The 23123-nt window shown below is 42.8% G+C and overlaps 1 protein-coding gene across 3 annotated transcripts in view; it reads right to left on the bottom strand.

Moving 5' to 3' along the window:
* The window catches only part of LOC138212820 (transcription initiation factor TFIID subunit 4-like), a 91740-nt gene that overhangs the window by 7975 nt on the left and 60642 nt on the right, over window positions 1–23123 (bottom strand). For all 3 annotated transcript variants that reach the window (XM_069173404.1, XM_069173403.1, XM_069173402.1), the window contains one exon: window positions 17786–17908. In XM_069173404.1, the coding sequence (XP_069029505.1) occupies window positions 17786–17908 (123 nt within the window). The remainder of the gene's footprint in view (window positions 1–17785; window positions 17909–23123) is intronic.

Consider the following 23123-nt stretch of genomic DNA (forward strand, 5'->3'; position numbering starts at 1 on the left):
ACTGAAATTAATTCCAATTTTGCCAAATGTACTTTTTAATTGTGTGTTTTCACCCTCTACCTCCGTCTCTCCCTGCCTTCCTTGGTGTTTGACTCCTTGTCTCCCGTTGTGCCGTGGCAGCAGCAGTGCTTGTAGGTGTCTCCACTCTGCATTTACATTCAGCCCTTTAGTGTTTAAGAAGAAGGGGAAGCGGGGGGAGGTGTGGGGGGGTGGAGGGGCAGCAGCGGCAGTGGGTTTCTTGCTGATCTGTGGCTTTGAACCCTGAGTGGCACCTGTGCCTTGATGCCGGAGCCAATATTGGATTTGGCCCGGGTCACACCTCAGGGCGATGGGTTAATGGCCCACTTTGCCAGGCACACAGAGAGCTGCTCGGCCCCTGCGCGGTCCGACCTGCTGCCTCAGCACTCAGCTCCTTCGCGGCAGAAGTGAGCGGTGAGAGAGGGCGCGCTGTATGTACCGGTATGTGACAACACACCAGCGAACACATTGTTAACTACGACTGCAACACGGGGGGGGGGAAGCATTGCTCAGCATTCATGTCGGAGGATAAAGTCTCACAGATAAGCTGTTCATAATGCAACATTACTCTATTGTTGTTATTACTTTGATGCTGAAAAATCCGTTTAAACTCTGATGTCTGCGCTTCAGGCGAGGAGGACATATATAGCACAACAGAGACAGACTGTTGACAAGCTAAACAAAGAAGTGAAGCCAAAGCTGAACCAGGTGCTGTTTTTTAAAAGTTACAGCCAAGGTGGAAATTAACAGCATTTATGATTCAAATATTGATGAAGTTAGTCTCTGATCGTGGCCACCCTGGCAGGTGATGCCGTGATCTGGTGGTCCGGTTGTATTTTAAAGGTGCAGTTGGCAGGTAGATCCTTTAAAGTGGCTGTCAGATTCTCCTGATTGGCGTCGTCTCGTTACGAGTACCTGACCATGCATGCTGTCTGACTGAAGGACTCTGAGATTTTCTGACTGACAGACTAGCAGAGGAGCTGGCTGAGTGGCTGAAGGCCTGACTGACTCACTGACTGACTAATTTACTGACTGAAGGACTGACTGACTGCCTGCCTGGTTGACTGACTACGTGCCAGGAACCAAAGCTTTCCCACATGTTTTCTTCCACGCCGCATTTCAGCCGGGGAACGCTGCCTCGTCCCTTCGCAGTGTTTACAGTGTGTAGCCCAGCCGTGGGAGTGCGGCCCCGCTTCATCTCCGCACTCGGCCTGAAACGCCTCTCCAACGGCCGCCATTAATCAGCAACAGAGACTTTCTCTCTCCCTCTCTCGCCTCTCTCCCTTCTCCTCGCTCCTCTACGCCCACAGACATGCTGGATGAGGCCATTTTGAAAGAGTTAACAGATGTCGGCTGATTTGCCCCAGGCTTTCTGACATTGCCCGAGTGATGTATTTGATGTGGAGTTTATTCAGCTCTAATAAACGTATAAAGAATTAGAATAATAATTCACAGATGTACATAGCCAGATTATATGCCGGAGCCTCTCTTTGAAGCAGACAAGGCAGCCAAGATTAACAGAACCAGGGGAGAGGATGAAAAGGGTTTTGGTTGAGTCCACCAATAATCACAGAGGTCAGAATGGACTAATACTACAGCTTTATGTTCATGCACCGACACAGATGGCCTTTGTTCCTATCACAGGTTTCCTCTCTGTAGAAAAGCCCGAACAAGAGGCTGCCATTGTCACTGAAACGAAGGTGAGTGAATCACATTCTCTGTATCTGTTTCTTTTCTTGTCTCAAACAGGCTTTTGTTAATTCGTCATTTTGTTAACGGCAGAATAGAAAAAGCTGAAAGAATAAAGAGGATAAATACAAAGCGATGAGAGTGAGGTCTAGCATTCTCATTATGGCAAAAAAAAAATGAGGGAATTACTTTCAAAACAAACAACTTCCATTTGCTTCACAACTAAACAACAACAAATCTCAAAAATGGCCAGTTGCAGAGCATCTTAATACCCACATAAACCATAAAAACAGCTACACAGCTCCATGGCAATGCATAGCAACCGTGCAGAATTTCAGTCAAGGAGAAAGAAGGCAAAAAAAACACCTTATTACTTCTAACTCCTGCAAGCCATTTTGGTCTCCAAAGGTTTTAGAGCGCCGCAGGCCATGTGTCTGCAGTGTTTCGGGAAATGACTTGCCTTCGCACGAACACTGCTATGTTCTGCAGCACTGCTGCCCCCAGCATCCCCGCTCAATTTCTGTTTAACCCCTTCCTGCCTTCCCTCACACTGACTCACTGCAACAGAGAGCTCACACCCAGCATAATACTGTCACATTGTTCAGCCTCGCACAAACCAAGGCAAATCAGACCAGCTTTTTCACGAGCTAACACATTAACTCCACGTCTAATTTGGCTACTTAAGCATGTGATGGCTCCTAACGAAGACGGTGCAGAAAAGGCGTGAGGTTACATGGGGAAGGAAAGATAGAAAAAAAAAAAGCCCCTGCTCCATTCCACTTGATCTACTACAACATGCGACACAGTTTGCACACTTGAGTGTGTATCAACGGTGGATTAAATCTGCAAACTCGTTGACACAACACATAATTAAAACATCTTGCTCGAGGTCAGGAATTTTCTAATTAGTAGTGTACTGACAAAGCTGCAATTCCATCGCCCTGAGTTTCAAAGTCCACAGGTTACTGCTAAGATGAAAGCCGACCCTGGAGCGCTATTCTGCAGGGCTGCTCATACAATTCCTCAGAAGACAGTCACAGGGTCACCAAGCTAAACAGTCGGCTGCACCCGGAACCTCGCTTCCAAACAAAAAACTTCAAACTTTCCTGCCTGGAAACACAATCTTGCTTTTGTTTCCCCTCTCGCTTTCTTTTACAACCTGAGAGAAACAAAAGATTGTGTGAAGGCAACCAGAGGAAGAAACCATAACATTGTTTTTAATCTGTTTAATTAAAATGCTCTAAGCCTGGCTAGCTGAGCAAGTTGTTAAATACTACAAAGGCTTTGTTAGGTGGGTCTTTGTAGCTTGAGTTGGCAACACCATCAAGGGTAACAACATTTTTTTTCACATATTGCCAATTATTATCTATTAAATGATTAGAATTCCCTATTTTCTACAATCAGAATAGTACATCAGCAGCCTATATAATGATAAACCAAATGATGGTTTTGTTGTTGTTGTGATTATTAAATCAGCATTATTTGACTGAAGATCCAGATCCAATCAATAATCCACCAAGCAGTGTGTTCAATGTCTTTCTTCTCTGATGATTTCCATACAGAGAACACAAAAGACTAAGAAACCACTAATGGCTTCCCCGATAACCTGGACAATTAACACAGGCCAAGTATCTTTGGCTACATAAAGTATCAGAAGTAGAACTTTTTCAACATTAAATATTCAAGGCGTTTCATATATAAAATGAACCCAATTAGAGTTAAAATAGGAGAAGTGTAATGAGTCTCTAGTCAGAATGCTTGTCTTCTGAACTACTCACTAATGAGCCCTTGTTGGTTTTACACATTTTACTTTCAATGGTGTGGCACTGTCATTTCTGCTGGTTTTTAATTTTTAATTCAAGTTGAATGAGAGGGTGGTGACTGAGTTAATAATCAAGGCACCGGGGTGTTTTGCAGCCGATGGATAGCTGGGAGAAGTTGCCAAATGAGGCTCGTGGTCCACCCTTTGATGTCTTTGCAAAACGTTCTAAATAGGAACAACCAGTTAACAAAAAGCCTATCAGTTCAGAGTGGTATTGAACATAAATGACCACAGTAAGGAGAACGCATCCTGCAAATGGCCTAATTAGGGAGAAAGAGTAGGCTAGCAAAATAGCACGGCACTGAATAACACAAGAGGGCCGTGTGCGCGCTAACAGGCACCAAAAGGCAGCACGACGGATCCCACTGCTCTGAAGACATGTGCCGTATTCTGAGCTGTCAGTCTTCACATAAATCCTCATATGAGCAGTGACACATTTCACTTGCAAGAAAAGGAACGCACCAAGGGGGCCACAGCAGATATGCAGATGGAGGAGATTAGAAAGCACATTTACAGCAGAGGTTCACACTCTTGAATTGGCCCCTTGATCTCAAATTGACATTAATGGGCCCATTTTTGACATCATTTAGCCATCACAGGCTCCGTTCCAGTGCCGCCGACGCCGGTCCCCGTGCACCTGATGTGGCGCCTGCTAAGTATGAGCGGCAGGAAACGGGCTGTCTGAAGAGCAGGTCTGATTAAAATCGAAGGCTCTTCTGGGGAAAGAGTGCAGCTTCATGTTTTATATAGATGTCCCAGAAAGACGAAGAGAAACTTTAATAGAGTGCCTCTGTGAACGTTTGTGACCCCCAGTGTCATTGTTTTTCATCCAGCGAGCTGCCAAGGCGAGAAGCTGACAGAGTCTTTACAGCTGCTCAGAAACAAATGTCGTCACCGTTCTGGGCATTTATCGTGCTGATGAAACTTTAATATGAATACCCTACTTATAATATAACTTCTACTAGTTCTGCTGATGAGCAGAGAAGTCTGGTGATTCCACGGCATTTGGTACTTCAATGTCAAAATTAAAATCATATAATATACCGTCAATTAGTGATACAAATTGGTTGGGGGGATGTGTGTGTGTGTGTGTGTGTGTGTGTGTGTGTGTGTGTGTGTGTGTGTGTGTGTGTGTGTGTGTGTGTGTGTGTGTGTGTGTGTGTGTGTGTGGGGTAGAAATGGCACCCAGCATTGCAAAATTTGGACTCATTATTCCTCATTATGGTTTTGCTGTCACTTTCCTGGAGGCCTCATTCCTCCCGTCAGAGTCCTCTTCCACAAGCCCACAAGGCTTCCTTCCTACCTGCACAGCATTTTGGCAACCTGCTTTATTATACCACATACAACGGCATCTTTTTCCAAGCAGCTGTGTATGTGTGCGTGTGTGTGTGTGTGTGTGTGTGTGTGTGTGTGTGTGTGTGTGTGTGCATAGTGCTTATCTACATATTTATTTGGTTTAAATCCACACCCTTGTCTGCCATAATAATTACACATCTTGTAAAAGGAAGTACTCAATTCTTCCTGCACCTGAGGCGGGCAGCTGCAGGAGTTGCCCATCGGCGCCCAGCAAACACACCTCCGGCGCTGCCTGGTATCCAAACAGCTTCAGCATACACCCACAGCCATTAGCTTCTGTGGCGTAATGGCGCCTTTCTATTAGATTTCAACAGAAAACGCCAACGCCAGCACGGGTAATAGTGCTTCTGCAGGAACGGAGCAGCGGGATAGGTCGAACCGGTAATAAAGACGGCAGGGGCCTGTTTTATAGTTGTCACCGAGTCAGACCACACACACGTAACTGCACATACCTCAACACAAACACACAACAAAGCGGTGGTGTGTAATGTCTCAGGTCGACCCAGGAGGTGTGTTTACATTTTGTGGTTCTCTGGACCTTGTTGTATGTGTATATAAAAACTGCTCCGAGAGGCCAGGCAGGGCTTTTTCAGCCAAATTGCTTCTCATTGCTCAGAAGTGCCGTGACACGTAATCAGAGCGCTGATGCGGGTGATGGAGGCCATATCCAGCCATTCACAACTTGCCCCAAAGTTTCCTCAGTGGAGGGCGTTCATTAGTCCAACAAATACATAATTTATGCAACCTAAAAAATACATGTGGGCATGAATCAAAATGGGAGTGAGAGACAGAGAAACGTCGAGTGTCTCTGGTGATGCCAACTCTTTGTTTCAGAAAAGCAAATAGAGGTCAAGCATCGCCAAACATGCTCAACAGCATCATTTTTGTTCGGCTTCTTAGAGGTCAAACCAGAGACAAACCTGCAAACACATGACTTATAAGTAGCAGCAATCTAGTGAACATGTATGTAAAAAATATATTACGGTAACAAAAGGTTAGACTGGGTGCTAAATGACACTCCAATGGGAGCACACAACATTTCCAGCAGCACAAGCAGGCGTCAAAAACCAGCCCACGAGCCAACAGCCTTTATCCTCCCTCCATTCAGGACTGATAACATCCATGTAAATGCTGATGTCTGAATTCTGCTGAGATTATTTGTCAAAAATGCCTGAATTTCACAGTTAATTGGCCTCGCTAATTAGCACAGGATGTCTAATTCCCATTGCAGTCGGTGTGCTAAATGGTGAAGCTTTAGCAAGCGGATGCCATTCTTTTTGGTTGGAGCGGAGAGACTCCCCGTGCAAGCCGAGCTACACTGTACATTACACACTCAATGATCGATCCTAAATCTTAATTAGGGACACGACAAACAAGCAAGGGGACTTAATGAACTGTGTACCTTGTCAAACAGCTGGCTGATTATATTTATTGAGATATATGTTAAATTTAATGATTTGGGCAATTAACTGCAGACCCCCTCTGTAATCTCTGAGGGACATGGAGGGGCCACGGAGGCGAGCACCAGGGCCACAGACCTAATGGGAAGCAGCTGACAAATATTTGTCATCCCCAGAGTGCCGAAACAGGCATCAGCAGTTCAGGAGACCTTGAGCTCAGAAATAAAGATGTCATACAAATTTCACTCCCTCGTGTGCTTCAATCGCAGACACCAGCGCTCCTGGTTAACACAGCTCTGATGGTGTAATAAGACGTGTTTCAGGCACTCAGTGTCGCCGGGACCTCATTTCATTTAATGATGTGAGATGTTCTGCAAAAACAATACAGAAACATAACAAAAGATATCTAAAAGTGGGCACAGGCTTTATTATCAGTGTCTGGTTTTTTTCATGCCCATCCATTTCTAACTTTTTTTTCTAAATTGGTCAAATGGAAAGCAGTGAAAAGCGAGGAAAAAAAATTAAGCAGAGCCGAAAAGTGCGACTTGGATTTAATATTTTATAATTGCCAAGGGACATTCTAAGATCAATGAATTTTTGCCCGGGACGCACATCAGAAAGAGATGTACTTCAGTCTTTTTAGGGAACATTGGTCTATTTAATTCCAGTGTCTGATGCATGTGAAATATGCCTTCCATGGCCTCCTTCTTCTTCCCCAGGCACTGCTGCAGGCAGACATTACCACTTTTAATGGGCCGCCATGAGAAGAGGCAAGTCAGCCAATAACCCATCCTCACTAATGGATCGCCTTGTTTGTTCTCTTTCACCAGTTTCTGAAGCTAATTTTAGATGTTCTGTTTTCCCGTTAAAAGACAAAATAGAGGACACTGTATCACAACAACATTTTAACAACAACTATGAAATAAATGGTCCTTAGAATGAAGGACAGAAAGGGAGCTGTAATAGATGTGATCTTCATTTGCATGGAGCATCTCTGTCATCTAAAGTAGCTGGTGGTTGGTCCAGATTATGAAGGGTAGCTCAGGCGTAACTGGAAGCCAAAACAGGCCCTCTCCCAGTGGGGGACTAAGAGAAAAAGGCACTTCTGGGGCCTGTAGTAAAAAGCTCAGATTGTTGAATAATGGCGGTAGTTAACAGCAGTAGCTTTTAGGGGTGGGAACGATCAACTCTTTGATTGGTACATCACTGGTTGCGGATCCAGTCAACAATATATTCACTCTTGATTTCAGCTCAACCGCAAAAGCCAGCCAGACTTATTGGAACAAATTGAAAGCTTAAAATTTAGCCAGGGACACATCCCTTCTGGGCAGACCAAGTACAAGGAAACGTACTTACAATTAGTAGTTCTTTCAACCGTATTTTCTTTTTTACAATTATATTCTCGTGAAGCACTTTGTGACTGCTTTTGTAAAGGTGCAGAACTAACTACTCTTTCCCACTTGCCAATACCTTTTACTGATGTGAGTACATAATAACAATGCAGTATTTCAACCATAAAAAAATTTATTACCATAAAATTACAAAAACTTTGAAGACCGCACCTGTTTTAGCTTAACCAGTGGGCCAGCCTCAAAACTGCTGTTTGTAGTTTCAACTAGTAAAATCTACATCAATCCACTATGTGGCCAATCTGATGAGAGACACTGGGCAGACAGTGCTGGTCCAATATCCATCAAATATCTGCGGTGAAGCTGAAGACCACACTGTTTTTGCAACACTCTTTTTCACAAAGTCCTGCACCTTCGATGACACAGTTGGTACGATGTAACACTGGCTGGGACTCTCATACTTGTTCTCCAGCTAGCAAATAAGGCTCCAAAATCCCATATTATTAATAATCAACAAAGACTGGACCTCTAGAGCAACTGTACTGGGTTCTGTTATTTTTATTGGGTTGTCTCTGGACATTTTCTCTCACTTGACCAGTGTTCACTGCAAAGTTGTTGTTGTCTACTGCAACTAGCAAAGTCCTTGAACTCTGCATTGAGTTTAGATGTTTCATCAAAGTTCTTGTTTTTCACAGCTCTTTTTTAACAGCTTAGCAGAGACTGTTTGATTGCTTAACTTAACACTTTCTCTCCTCCACCTGCCGGTTCAACCAAAGTGAGGTTAACTTAATGTTCTCGTGAAATGGTATCGAGCGCATTCGATGAGAGAAGTTAAACGAGTACAAGTACATGAGCACAACTTTAGACCTGATACTGGTATCACGACCAGTATGTCCCTATTTTCAATTTACATTCCTGTAATACAGTTAAGTTGTTATCTGTTATGTGGAGAGGTTATTTTGAATGGTTATTTCTTTTTGATTAGAACATAAAATAAAACAGTCAAGGTATTTTTCTATCACCCATGGTTGTCTGAAATATTCTCTACGATTTCTAAATAGGGGACCGTTGCAGTTCATTCTTTCGTTTATCAGTGGCGGGTTGCATCACTTAAACAACATGTCATCATGTTCAATATTATTCAAAAATCATGGGTTAATTTGTAAAGATATTCCAACACTTATTATGAAACACAACAATAACTATTAGAAATATATACGTGTATGTTACACACACAAAACAACATTTTGACAGACATACAGAAAAATGGAAAATGCACACTGCTAGAAAACAGCTATAAAGCAGTGAATGTAAAGACGGTGCTAAATTATTTAGCGCTGAGTTTTAAACAGTGAGGCGTTGCTTACAGGATGCATGATGTACACCTCAACACTGAAAAAGCCTGAATCAGATTCTGGAAAACTGAAACTACTCTCTACGTTGGCAGTTTTGCCACCTAGCTGTAGTGTTTTGCCTACTCCATACATATCACCACCTCTGCTCCTCTCCCGTTGGCATTCTTCCGCCCCCTACAAGCATCTAAAGAAAGATCTTTTCCAGGTTTTTTTTTTCCTACTTTCTTCAGGATCAAACCTTGACAGCTGACAATGAAACGGACATCAAACTTATAGTCAAAAGAAAACAAACTTTAACACATGGCGACAATAACACAATAATAACACCTCCTTGTAATGCCAGTGCCGTGCTGCACAAAGCAATCAGGGTTAAATCTAACAGCATCACAGGAGGTCCTATAAATAACGACAGACATTCACACAAAGGCACAGGAGTTTCTTAAGTGAGCCATAACAGAAAGAAGTCTGCGGTCTCTCCAGGGCTCCCACATGTAAGTTTCAGGGGCTCTGTGTTGACAACTTCATTAGCAGCTCTAAAATTCTCGAGTCTTTCGACAACATTATCACATGTTAAGAAACTGGAGGCCCAGAGTTTCCATCTCCTCCAGGATGGAGGAAACACAGAATGGCAAAGCAGTGACTGAGGCGTTTTCTCTGCCTATCCCTAAGAGTGGTGAAGGCGTAGGACGAGGAGAGTGGGTTTGCACAGTGCGGTATAGCACAGCATGGGGCCCACGATGTTAGGCTGTCCCCATGTCCCTGGCCAGCAGGCTAGCTAGAGAGCCCGCCATTATTGGTCCGCCTCCATAGCAGCGAGGCGGAGTGGGGAGAAAAAAAAATGCCACAAATTTCATTCTTCAGAAATTTAATTATATCAAGATTAACAAGGGAGGTAATTAATTTCTTCAAGATGGGTATCTTTTAAGTGCCCGAGGCTCAACTTTGTTGTCAAAACTGTATATTTAACCATTATTTCAGGGCAAAGTTTTAAAGGCAGAAATGAGGCGGATCACTACTTTGCCATGAATATGGATATATAAGAGCTTCTTATCTAAATACGGAGATTATAGTGTTAACACCACTGTGTGCGCTTATGTACATGTGTAAATGTAAGGTCTATTTAGGAATCATTAAAAGAAGAAGCATCACAAATAGTCTGCATTAGCTTGAAATGAATTGTTAAATGTATACTCATTAGGCAGGATTCAGTAAACTGATGATCGTTTAGGGATTCAACTTAACTCTTGATTTCTTGTAACTCGACTGGTTGACGACAGGTGGAATATGTGGACCACGAGAAGTTATTAAACCAGACGTTCAACATCACAAACACAACCGCAATCATTTGTGGTTATTTTCAGGAGGGAGTTGTGAGAGTGTTGTGATACTCTTATATGAGTCAAACTGAATTTGCATCAAATCCTCTTTAAGATCAGGGTGTTTAAATTATAATACAGACCCCAAAAGTGGCCCCAGACTGTTTTTATATGATCATTTCCTATTTAACGACCTACATAAAAAGGTTACCAAATGTTCACAAAAGCAGAAGAATCTTTCATAAAGAATTGGACAAACAGCAGTCAAATATCAGACAAATGTGCATGTTAATCATAGATAGATAGTTAGTTAGTAGTTTGTTATATCACTTTGGTCTGAACTGAAATTTCTTAACAACTATTCAATGGACTGACATTCATAGTCCCCGGAGGATTAATCATAGAGCTTTGTTCATGTTTCCCTCTACTGCCACCCACTTCTAGTTAAATATCTTGACAGCTGATTATTGCAATAGTGCATAAATATTTGGTACTGATGTCCAAGGAGGAATCTGAATGACTTTCCTTTAGCACAGCAGGCCAAAGGTTTTATTATTTTTATTTATTTTAGTGTACAACAATTAGACGATGATAAAAAAAAAAAAAAAATATATATATATATATATATATATATCCTGCTTAATCTACTTTAATAATTTCGAGGCAATTTTTTTTTTTTGCCTCAAATTATGTAGTATACCAGGCAAGATTAGTCTGTGTATAAACTATGACATTTTTTTATGAAAAAAAAATGAATCTGCAAGTAAGGTCAATTTAATTTTAGCATTTCTCTAGTATTTTTTCAAGCAATTTAAAGTTTTATTCAGTCACATTTTGTATATTTCTGAGATGATGCTGATAATCTCCACAACTATGATAATAATATTATAATGTCAAGCGCAATCATCAATCTGAGTTCTGGTTTAAAGCACAGACTGATTGACAGAAAAACAGATATGAGTAAAATCAATCCTTTAATGTGTTATTACAAAATCGATGAATTCAACAAATTACCATTGAGAAATACAGCTCCAATCAAGAAATGTAAAGCCACTTCACTAATGATTAAAACCAGACCAGGACAATATGACAATTACTTACATGCAGTGAACAGACACACTGCGAACACAAAGTACCATCAAACAGCAAACTTAGCAAACTACTCATTCCACAAGTAGGCATGATGGGAAGTGAGGTCCGTGGCTACGATGTAATATCACGTAGAATGTATTATGCGATGGTCATAGTATAAACCCGTGGTATCGTGTATTCATCCATGATTCTGGGTTCAGTAATGTTGTGGTTGTCCTTAAAGGTAACACTGTTAGTGGGGAAAAACTACGAGGAAAACATTCTCCCACTTCACTGTTATATTGGAAACGAGAAAATGAAACAATGTAGATCGATCTATGACATATGTTTCATGTTTTGTACAAAGTATTCCATTATGTAGGGGGAAAAAGTTTTCCACACAACTGAAGCAAACAAAAAAATGTATTTATCTTTCCATGCTAATGCTATAGCTCCATTTCCAATGCTTTAACCCATGGTACAGAGTGCAAAGCCGAGTGGTGGGTACCACATTGCTGTGCGTCATGTAGGAAGGGAAAGTTGGCAAAGTGCACTGTGTTAAAGCTCTAAGAACGTGTGGCATTCGGCCAATGAACCCCTGAAACCATTCCTGAGACTCAACTCTGTCTCCTTTTGTGTCCTCACTGGAAATACAGAATAGCCCTGAGACATTAAGTCGGACCAACATTACAATCTTCTTGACATTATAAAAACCAATAGCAGCCTGTCTGTGCCCTCTTTAATCATATGTATGTGGTGTGTAGAGACGGGGAACCCACAAAGGAATCCTTCTGCTTCATTACATCCCGATGTAAGTCAAGCTAAAGTCATTGCGTTCTACTTCAGTTCCCACCCTGAATTAGTTTAGAGGTGAAATAAATAAATAAATGCAACAGCTAATCGGAGGTTAATGTCAATGCACTCAGTGGATTTAACACAAGCCTCCATATGGTTAAGAGCAAAAGTGGAGCTCCGAATGTTTAAGAAACTAAAAGAAAAAGGTTCAGTTAGCTGTCTTTTCCATTAAAATCCGTCACAGTGTGTGTGGTTTGGACATGAAGAGGAGTGAGAGGAGGGTAAGACGAGCAGGGAGGTTGCACAAAACAGGAGGAAGCTGAAGTGAGTGTGTTTGCTCATTACTGCCACTAGTCCTTCCACACCAGCAAAGCAGGCATGACTTTTTAACCAAACACTAACCTCAGAAGACTCTGGGGAGAGAAGGGGAAAAAGATGAGGAGGAGGAGGGGGAGGAGGAGGAGGAGCGAGTGTTTTCCTTCATGCAGTCCCTGGTACTGGCGTTCAGCTGGCCTGTCTCCTTCTTAACCAAACAGCCTGGTTGGTCCGAGTCCTCTGAGTGCTTACACCCCCCCCTCCAGCTCCGGAACCCTCGTACTCTCTGAGCTTCCTGTTTGTCTGGTTGAAGACCTGGCCATTTTACTCCCAGGCGGCACATTGGGAGGGACACAGGAGGAGGAGGAGTAGGCGAAGGAGAACAGCACAAAAGAGAAGGACAGAGGGGAGGTTGGCGGGGAGAAGGCAAAGGGAGAGACACTGAACACTCCCGAGTTGGGATTGATTTACTTCATTAACCGAGATTACAAGTTTAACTTACAAACCAGAGGTCAAAATTTCTCATTAACAAGGGGACCGTGGAGAACCTCGGGGCTTGGAGACCACTCTTATTACTGACTACACATTTCAATCTGTCTTTGATGTTTCATGTCTGCCTTTCTACCCCCTCTTTCCCCCTCCTATTTTTTGGCAGCGAGGTTGATTTTAATTGTAGCTATAGAACAGAGCATAGTTTGCCTGTAAGCCAGCCTCCACATCTGTAGTGAGTGCAGCTTTAGTGATATTGGGTGCAGTCCATAGCTCGGGGCTAATTTTAATGGTCCCCCCCCCTCCCTCCCTCCTCCCTCCTTCATTGGAGACTCAGATTGTTTTCCACGTGATTCCTGTTAATTTAGCTGGAGGAAAGGGCATCAGTTTTCCTTGTGCTTTTTCCCCCCTCTCTCCCCATGCCTCTCACTCTATTGCCTCACTCCTTCTTTCTGATCTACAGCCTCAAAGAAAGAAGGTGAAATGAATTCAAATGGAAAAATAGACTGTGCTCACTATTAAACCGCTCGCCTACCTTTGTCCCTTGCGTTGCGCCTGGTCGAGACAGATAGGAGAAAGCCAGGGTGGCTGCACAAACTGGGGCAATTTAGCTGCTATTGTCGCTTTTACGTCAACAAACAAAGCTCTTCCTTTGATGTGATAAATGGCCTAAGTGCCTGGATGATAACTCTGAGCTCGTAAATGTGTCAAGGATGTTTCAAAGCTCTGAGCGTGTTTAACACTGCAGGACATTGTGCACCGAGGCACATTTTACACGGCGGAGCCTTCAATGCTAACCTTAGATGTACAGAACGAGTCTTTATCTCGTCGCTCATAAGCTAAGCACAAACAGAAGCCTTACATCTCAGACAAGATTCACCAAACAAGAGAAGAGGTGATCAAAAAATAGAAAAATCAATGGAGGAGGAAATTAAACAGTAAAGTGTTCAAATCATGTTAAATGTGTGAAAGGACCAAAAGTAAAGGGTGTGATGGAATAATCATTATGAATGAAGCTCTATTTGACAGTCTGTCTGCCATCCGTGATTCACTGAGCTAAAATCCATCTTCATCTCCTCTACATACAACGTACAGATGTTGGTACAGCTGGAGAGGAGCACAGGACTAAACATACAGTCTACCTGCAGTATGCTTCATGTACTGTTGAGCTGCAGCACCAGATGCTAATAGCTGGGCTTCAAAATACATTCAAAGAATTCAGAATCAGCCTGCGGTGTTTGATGTTGTGTACATTTTCTATAGAGGTGATTTGAGGAATTAAGATATTATTTTCCAGTAACGTCACACTTTTTTAATTAGGCATTATAGTATTACACATCTTCAAGCTAACATCTCAAGGGCAAAGGTCATCTGTGCCGTGTTCTCATTTCCATCCACCTTCAACTGCCCTTTGTCCTTGCACGTCATCCCTCCACCCCTTTCATGGTCGCTCACCCTCGACTTTTGTGCCGGACTTAAAAAGCCTGTGTGTGCTGATTGCTGTGTTAGGCCTGTATGGATCGGGACAATTGAGCCGCAGGCAGAGTTGCGGGTGTGTGTTGCCTGTGCGGCCCCTGCCTGTGCAGTGACCCACCGCTGGGGCCACAGCAGGCCCTCTTCGAGCGAGCCAGCCAGCAGCCCCAGCCATTGGCTCCTTGGAACTAATCCACCCCGAGGAGCCCTGTAAGACCCCCTTTGTTCCCTCCTGCAGACTAGATCAGGCTGGAGACAGATACTCCAGTCTTGACTGGCTATCAGTTTCGCAGCCCGTGGCGATGCACATCCAGGCACGGGCCCAAGTCCAGCCGAGCCACCATCGAATTAAAGGTGGGTGAACGGGGGGTCGGGTCGGGGAGCATGGAGGGAAATTGTGTCACCTGAATTCCGTCACAGTCCGAACAAGGCGGAAAGGTGGTCTGACGAGGGAAAGAAGCAGGAAGGAAGGAGTATTGAAGAGGAGGATTTCAACAGGAGCTCTGCCTCTCAGTGAACAGAACAGGATCTCAACAAGGCTATTATCTGGCTCCTAATTTGAGCTCTGGCACAGCACTGAAGGGCTGCCTTTGTCTGGGATTAATGCGGAAAGCTCAGGATGCGATGTCAGAGGGAAATAATCAGCGTGGGCCCTTCATAACGTTGGCTGCTTGTGCTCCTGGCCAGGGCCCCCCGGCTCATTTCTGTGGAGATGAAATCTATGACAAGCCCCTCAGTGAAGCTAAGAGCAGGCAACAGTCCAGTAACACCCACAGGCCTCCAGGCATCCTGTGACCCCCTTAGAAAAGTCACATTCACTTTGCTCTGGAGAAGGGAAAGAGAACGCCGCGGGCGCTTCCAGCCCATGTGAAATGAAGAAATGTGAGGAGGTGAAAACGAAGTGAAAATAAGTTAAGATTCCTCCTCCGCCCCCTCTGCAATCACTCCAGAGGAGTAGCACACTGTGACTTCACTTCATTATGCCTTCTAATTAAACATATACAGGACATTAAAAAATAGAGAAAAAAGACAACAACTCCACCATCATATATATTCATGTTTATGTTGTGTAACTGCATTTGGAGAAGCAGTTTGAGAAAGCAGCTTTTTTTTTCTGAATGCAGCAGAAGGTCGCGGGCTAATACCCATCAGGGTAAAACATTCTGAAAGAGGTTGGCACTGCACTCAAGGACCAGAAGTAATGCTTTTATTTTGTTATTTATGCTTTTTTGCTGGGTGCATTACTATGCTGCTCTGCAACACACTGCTGCTAAGCGAAGGATGTGAAGATGCATCTCGATAAGCAGGTTATTAAAATGACCAATTGACATTCAAAATTCAGCCTTATTTTAGATTCATCATATTTACAGATGAATATGTGGAATTTAAATGTTTCCCTCCTGCTGCCTAAAGGAAAATGTGACTTGGTACAGCGACTGTGCATGACTTCATGTATAACCCTGTGCTGGAGAAATGTGATACTAAAGTGGCTTCTTATGGAACATCTATCTGGAAACATGTCTTGGTAAAAAAAAAAAAAACACTCCAGATTAATTAAAAACAGACGAGGATAGTCACATGGAAGTAAGTCACCGTGCCCTCTGTAACTTACACAGATATTTCCTCAAATCTATGTTGTGTTTTCTAACTTAAATTGTTGAGAGTAAGCCATTAGACACATCTAAACTTGGCTAATGCTTAAAGGTTTAAGTATCAAGGGGCTAAGTAAAGGGAGACCGACAAATAGCCATGTCCACAAACAAAACCTGCTCCCTGGTGCTTTCAAAAAGGTATTAGCTCATGACTCTTAGCAGTCATTTACATTTGATCATCTTCATTCACTCATTAGATAAACAAAAAGGAAACAAATGTTTAGAGGGCTGCAGAGTGTGTCTCCAGCTCAACACCAAACAACCTTCGCTGCGCAAACAACCAGCTCAGTTCTGCGGGAGTAAAGGTGCTGAACTTAATCTGTGGCCACTCAGCAAAAATATATATATGAGCACAGATGTAATAAAAGTGACCACTGCTACCTAATGTGAGACGCCTCAGCAGCTCCGACGTACCACAGAACAAAAGTCTGTACGACCTCAGAAGGTGCTTTGTGATATCTTGCACCAAGAACTTAGCCGCAATTAAGTCCTAGAAGTTGTAGCAGCTGACTTGTTCTTCTTTTGTCCATCTGTGGACCGCTGCTGACTGAGAACGCCCCACATGCCTTACTGTTTCTAAGTCGTGTGGCCCTTATCAAAGTCGCTCAGGTCTTTACACCTGCCCATTGCTCCTGTGTCTAAGTCGGTGACAGCAAGAACTGACTGTTCACCAGACACTGACATGTTCCGTTGTGATCTCCTTCGTCTCACCTGAGATATGATAGAACAGTGTAATGCAGGATGATGGCCAACCTTTGACTGGCCCATGTGGATACCACACACCACCCACAGTGGTGTCTCTTTATAGTTTATCAGGGTGCTTGTTGCATCAATCGCTCTAAAACCATGTCTGCTTCTCATTTTAATGATTTGTTATTTGTATATTGATTTGTGCCTTTGTGTTTGTATTGTTCATGTTGATGTTCTCAAATGTTCTCATAAAATAAGTCTACTTGAATGCTCATAATCGATTGGTAACCTATAATTAAATGGGAAATATATATAACAACAACCAATAAACCATTATTTCTCTATTTATCACTGTTATTGGAGTGCAGAAAGAAACTGTTTTCCAAAGTGGTTGGGTTCAAGCTCTCTTGTTAAATTAGCCAGGCTGGCTGCACTGAGGCAGGATGCCTGTAACAAGATGCACTATTTACCACTGATATACAGTATAAGCTCATTACAGTAGCTATTAGGTTGAGAGTTCCAACCATATGATAAATTATCAATGGCCCCTTTTATGCAGCCAACAGTTAGATCTAAGTGCATAATCAATAACTACAAAGCCACAGCCTACTGTAGATTATTAATTGTCCTCGAACAAATATACTTGTGTTAACAATGTCCGAAGACTCATACAATGACCAAGTCAAGTTCACCACAAACCTTTACCTACAGACACACGACAAGTTTGAAGCATTCAGTTAAAAGTTAAGATGTCAGATGAAGTGATGATGAGTTAGATATCATTATCACAAATTATTCCTGCCCTGCTTTTCTCTAATCTATCACAAATAGTAGAATAAAATCTGTAAAATAAATAAAATGTTTCACCTTGAAAGTTCTCTGTGTTTTACTGGAAAGATTTCTTCCAAAGTAAGATTTGGACCTTGTTTTGTCAGGAGCACTGTTTTTGGACAAAACAAATCTGACAATAAATAAAGATTCAGTCACGGTCTTACCTCGGTCCCTGATGGTGTGGCCCCTGGTGAATCCACTTTACGTTTTTTTCGGGGGCCGATGGCGGCTAGTGCTGTAAGGTTGGCATCTCTCTGCCTCATCTGGGCCAGTTCCTGTTGTTGCATCTGGTGAAGAAAGAACACAGAGATCATAAAGTAAACTTCTGTACTATACATGGTACTGTATCGCCACAGTATCATCTGTTTGCATCTGTTTGGGTTGGGAAGTATCTCACGAACAAGACATCAATATGCACGAATGGCCTCCTTAACAACCAATTCTACAACATACATGTAATCAAAAGTGATTTTTGATATTTACAATCCTCCATTATAAATAACCATTTATGATACCTACCTGCTTGAAGTAAACGTTTTACTTGGTAGCACTGACGGTGCTCTCTCTGAGTGTCTCAACCAAATAAAGGTCAAAAAAGTGGCCCCTGTTTCACATTTTTTAATAGCATTTGCAAGCAAAACTGTCACACACAGTGTGACAGGGTGAGGATGCGAGAACAATACAACAAATGCAGGACCAAATGTAAGAATTAAAATTAGGAAGACTGATTTCCCTTTTCATCTGTCCATCTGCGGTTTGTAAGCACAATACTCTCCTGAGCTGAACAAAATGGAAGACTGCTGTCAGCCATTAACAGAGCTCCTCTCAAAGATTGTGTGTGTGTATGCGTGTGTGTAGTCACATGGTACTGTTGTGATTTTTGCAGTTTGTGATGTATGAGCAGGGGATGGGGGGGGGGGGGTGGCACTGCCCAAGGTAATGTCATGTCTAGCTGCAGGGTTGGGGGGGAATCCAGCGTCGCTGGGAGCTGCCCTTTCTATTGGGCGGAGGTGTGAGGGCCTGGGGCCATGGCACAGAGGGTGTCAGCACTCTCTCCAACATGTACACACAGTGTGTACACACAAACACACACACACACACACACACACACACACACACATACACACACACACACGCGCGCACACACACACACACACACACACACACACACGTGCCTATCAATCTTGGCCACTGCAAAGGGAATGCCTACCCACCAGCTTGCCTGCGTGCCTGCCCGCTGGGGAGAGAGGCCCGGGTTGAAGCGAACAGGGACAATCAATGTGTGCCTTGATGTCTTTCATGTTCTTTTATGTTATCTCCCAGCATGTGTTCGCTGGGCGCTGGTGTTTGTGTGAGGCATGTATGTTGTCTGATCAGGGGAAAATTTCATGTTACTTTCAGATGTCGCTCTGTAAAAGGTTGTTTTGGTGTACAAAGTCTGATCTAAAATGTGCATGCAGTTGCCTCTGATTTTTTTTTTTCCCGAAAGCCCCGCTGGCTAGGCATGCCCTTTAGGGTGTTGCCACTTCACATTTAGCACGGCGGAACTGTTGAAAGATTCAAACACGCTGACAACACAAAGTAGGGGAAATAATAGCAGCGGTATCAACCAGCTGAATACATAAAACCCTTTTTTCAGTGGATGGTGGTGAAAATACAGATGCTGCAGTTAAAACAAATAAAAGCAATAATATGGACATGTTTGGGAATTGAATTCATCAGTGTTGAGTTGGGCTCTTACTGCTATGCAAATCTATACAGAGGTTATAATGGAGTCACAAACTGGGAAGCGTGGCTGGACGTGGAAACGATTATTGCCCCTGTCCACATGGAAAAAGTAGCATTATGTTATCAATGCTAACCGTATTAGGCTTAGCCACAAACAACACACAAATCTCTCCGGGCCTGACCTTAAAGAATCCTGCTGCAAAGTGAGCCAAGGCAGAGCGACAGAGCAAGAGAGGGAGAGACAGAGAGAGAGACAGAGAGAGAGAGAGAAAGAGAGAGAGAGAGAGAGAGAGAGAGAGAGAGAGAGAGAGAGAGAGAGAGAGAGAGAGAAGAGAGAGAGAAAGAGAGAGAGAGAGAGAGAGAGAGAGGGGTCTGCTATCTCACTGATGGCACCAGGATGCCGGCATCTCTGGCTGGCAGTTGGCACCAGGCATGGGCTCCCAGCGCCCACAGCAACTGCCTGCATTTTCAGATTTATGACTGTATGATAAATGAAGACTTCATTTTACCATCTGCAACCCTGCAGTCTGCGTTTCCCGTCAGTGAAGTGGCCGCCATGACACTGGGAGACTGATTTCTGATTTCAATCTGGTGCCACTACGCCGGGCCTACCTTCCCTTGACAACTGCCAACTGATACAAACCAGAGTTGGGCCAGGCTATCATAGATCTGCTTTTTCTTACGTGTTTTTTGTTGTTGTTGTCCTGACTACCATTTAATTTTGACATTTAGATTATTTATGTCCATCTAGGCACATGCACAAAAAGTAACACTCGGAAGCCATCAGTCTCTGTTTGTACGTTGTAATATGCTACTGCTCTTCATCTTTACTTCTGCTGTTTTTATTCCACAGAACTTCTAATGATTTTACAGATTGGTACATTAAATATATTTTCAGGTCAGTATCCCTCCAAATTGGGTGACCAGATTACAACAAACCAAATGTGAGGTAAGGAGAGTATGTTTGTGCGGGACAATGTGGGACATGTACCAGTGTTGAGAGGTGGTCTAAAATTTGTGATGTCTATCCAACTTTGAAAATAAAAACATGATAGACGATGTAGATTACAGGCTAGATCTTTAGCATGTGAATAACTCCACAAATATATTTTATTTGAATGCAACTTTCTGAACTACAAAACTAAATAATTCAGTAAGCATAAAAGAAAGCTGAAGGTTTACAGTAACTGGTCTTATGTGTTGCTAGCTTAGTACCACAGTCTGCTGACCTGCATGGTTGGGAGTGTAATACTTCTGTTTCCTTATTTATCTGTAAATCATTTTTGGACACAAGTGGGAATGTAGCTGCGTTTTGAAAAGTGGAGCCAATTAAAATGTGGGACATTGTCTCAATATGTAGCACAAGGGATAAAAGTGCCGTGCAGTCCTACATAAAGCGTGTAGCCCGGTCACCCTACGCCAAAGCCTGTAATACACCATCCGTCCACTAGATGATACTGCATTAGTGTCATGTTTTGCCTCGCCTAGGTGTAAAAAGATAAGGCATGTATGACCATCAAAGGGGGAAAGAGCAAAGACTTATGAAGTCGCTATAGAGAAGAGATTGGGGGAGGTTGAATGGGACAAACACAGCACTTACACATGGGAAACTATGTAAGTAGTTCCTTATATAATGTAACGTATTTAACCTGTGTAACATTTAAGTAACTGGTGCTTAAACCAAACCAAATTGCGCCCAAATTGTGACCATCTCACATTAAATCCAAACCATGATCTGTTCCTAAACTTAGCCACGTGATTATTGTTGCCTAAACTGAACACACCTTCCCCTTCATGCTATGAGGCAAAACGTGACACCGATACGGTATTCTCAAGCTGACTGACGCTTTGGCGTAATACCAAATTGTTATTTTGCAGTGACTTCCCACTAGAGCATCTTTTTTGGATCTTGTGGAGACAAAAAATGGAAAGCAACACTGTGACATCCAAGTGCAACAATCTCCATGTACCTTCTGGAGTACTGTGTCAGCAATGTTCGGCAATAGGTAGAACAATTGCCAAAGGTCACTACTGAGATTCTTCGCAGACTGGAGAAACAAGCAGCTGACAGGATGCATACATTTGCCAGGTCCGATCAATGGTGCCGAATAAATATGTGCTGTTCCAAAGTCGCTTAAATACCAGTTCTTCCAGTAAGCCTGTCTGCCCTTTGGAAGCAGGGAACTGGGACTTGTAAAGTCAAATTATCAGCAAAGGTCAGGAGATGTAGAACATTTTTGAGATACCCCACAGAATCAATATACAGCTTTGTTAGATAAAGGTTTTAGTTTGTGTGCATACAGCACAATGTTAGGTGACAATTGTATGGTGAGTGCGCCAACATTGTGAAAAGTGCAAGGAAATACAAATGTGTACATTGCCATGAAAATGTTTGATGCTGCTGCACAAAGCTCTCTTACAAATGTCGAGCATCCTGCTAAGTGTATATCAGTTAACACTTTGATGACATCCTCTCATGTTTTGTGCCAGTAAAAACATTGGATATTGGGTATTATGAAATTACCCTCCACCCAATTTCAATATTTTTTTCTAGCCATGAGTCTGAATTAAATAGGTTTGATAAACTTGAAAAATTCCGGCCCTGGATTTGAAATTACATGTATTCATTAGATTACTCGTGTCAAGGAGTTATGTCCAGAAAGATTCCTCCAAAATCATATTTAAAGAGGACTGAATACTCTAGTTTGAAGGATGTTGATATTTGTCAGCAGCGTAAATGGCTAGTTTAATACACACAAGCTGAATCAGCTAAAAAGCTGAAAGTAAAAAAATAAAAAAAAGTTTCCTCCTTTGTTTTTACAAATGTTAATTATGTTCACTGAATTCAGATTTCAAAATACATGAATTTCTCAAAATGAAGTTTTGACTGAATCACAACTGGTTTATGTATCAATAATTATAACAGACAGCTGCATATTAAGATGCCTTGAAGGGAGAAACCAGCAGTCTGTGCATGTTTTAGATTTCGTAAGTTTTATAGTTGTGTATATTATTACACAAAAATTTGAACTAGAAAATAGGAAAGCACGCTTGAATTGGTCTGAGTGTGTGCAACAGAAAATAATTGGATCGGTTTGGCTGTCTTTCTACTGTTTTTTTAGTCACCTGTTTCCCACATCTTGATTTATTTACAAGTCTAACTTCAAGCTCTGTACCCTTAATAGATCTGTAAAAGTGCCTGTCAAGACCTAAATAAGAAATAACAGGGCTTTTTCTCATCACAGAAGAAAGAGCTGTATGTTCCCTTATGATGCAAAAATGTCCAAAATACAGCAAGAACCTTCGAGCGGTCTGATACGCTCGGAGTGAGGAGGAGGATGAGCTGTAGGAGCCATGATGGCCAACCTGCCGTTCTCCATCTCTGCTGTTTTTAACAAAGGCTTTTTCTCTCCGCCCCCCTGCTCCTGGCCTGAGGGGCTGCTCGCGGCCCTCCAGACGCTTACAGACAGATGTCCTTGGTAGAGCAGAACACGCTCTGCTTGACGTCACGAGCAGCTATGGGGCTGTGAAGGAAGCTAAAGGGCTGTCTGCCCTGCAAAGACCGCAGAATATAAGCCAGACCACAGGTTTTGAGTTGGCCTGTCTCATAACCTCCCCCTTGAAATCTCTGGTCCAACAGGACACAGCAGGGGGCTGCAGAGTATATAGACATACCATATGCTACGTTCGGTGAATGCTTTTAATTCACCCTTGGTAGAGTGCATATATTTTAAACAAGAGTGGGTGACTCCAGCAGGAATCAAATATCTTATC

The sequence above is a fragment of the Embiotoca jacksoni genome, unplaced genomic scaffold (assembly GCF_022577435.1).
Source record: "Embiotoca jacksoni isolate LCO1_2020_lvr unplaced genomic scaffold, fEmbJac1.0.p SCAF_6, whole genome shotgun sequence".
In the NCBI taxonomy this organism is placed as follows: Eukaryota; Metazoa; Chordata; class Actinopteri; family Embiotocidae; genus Embiotoca; species Embiotoca jacksoni.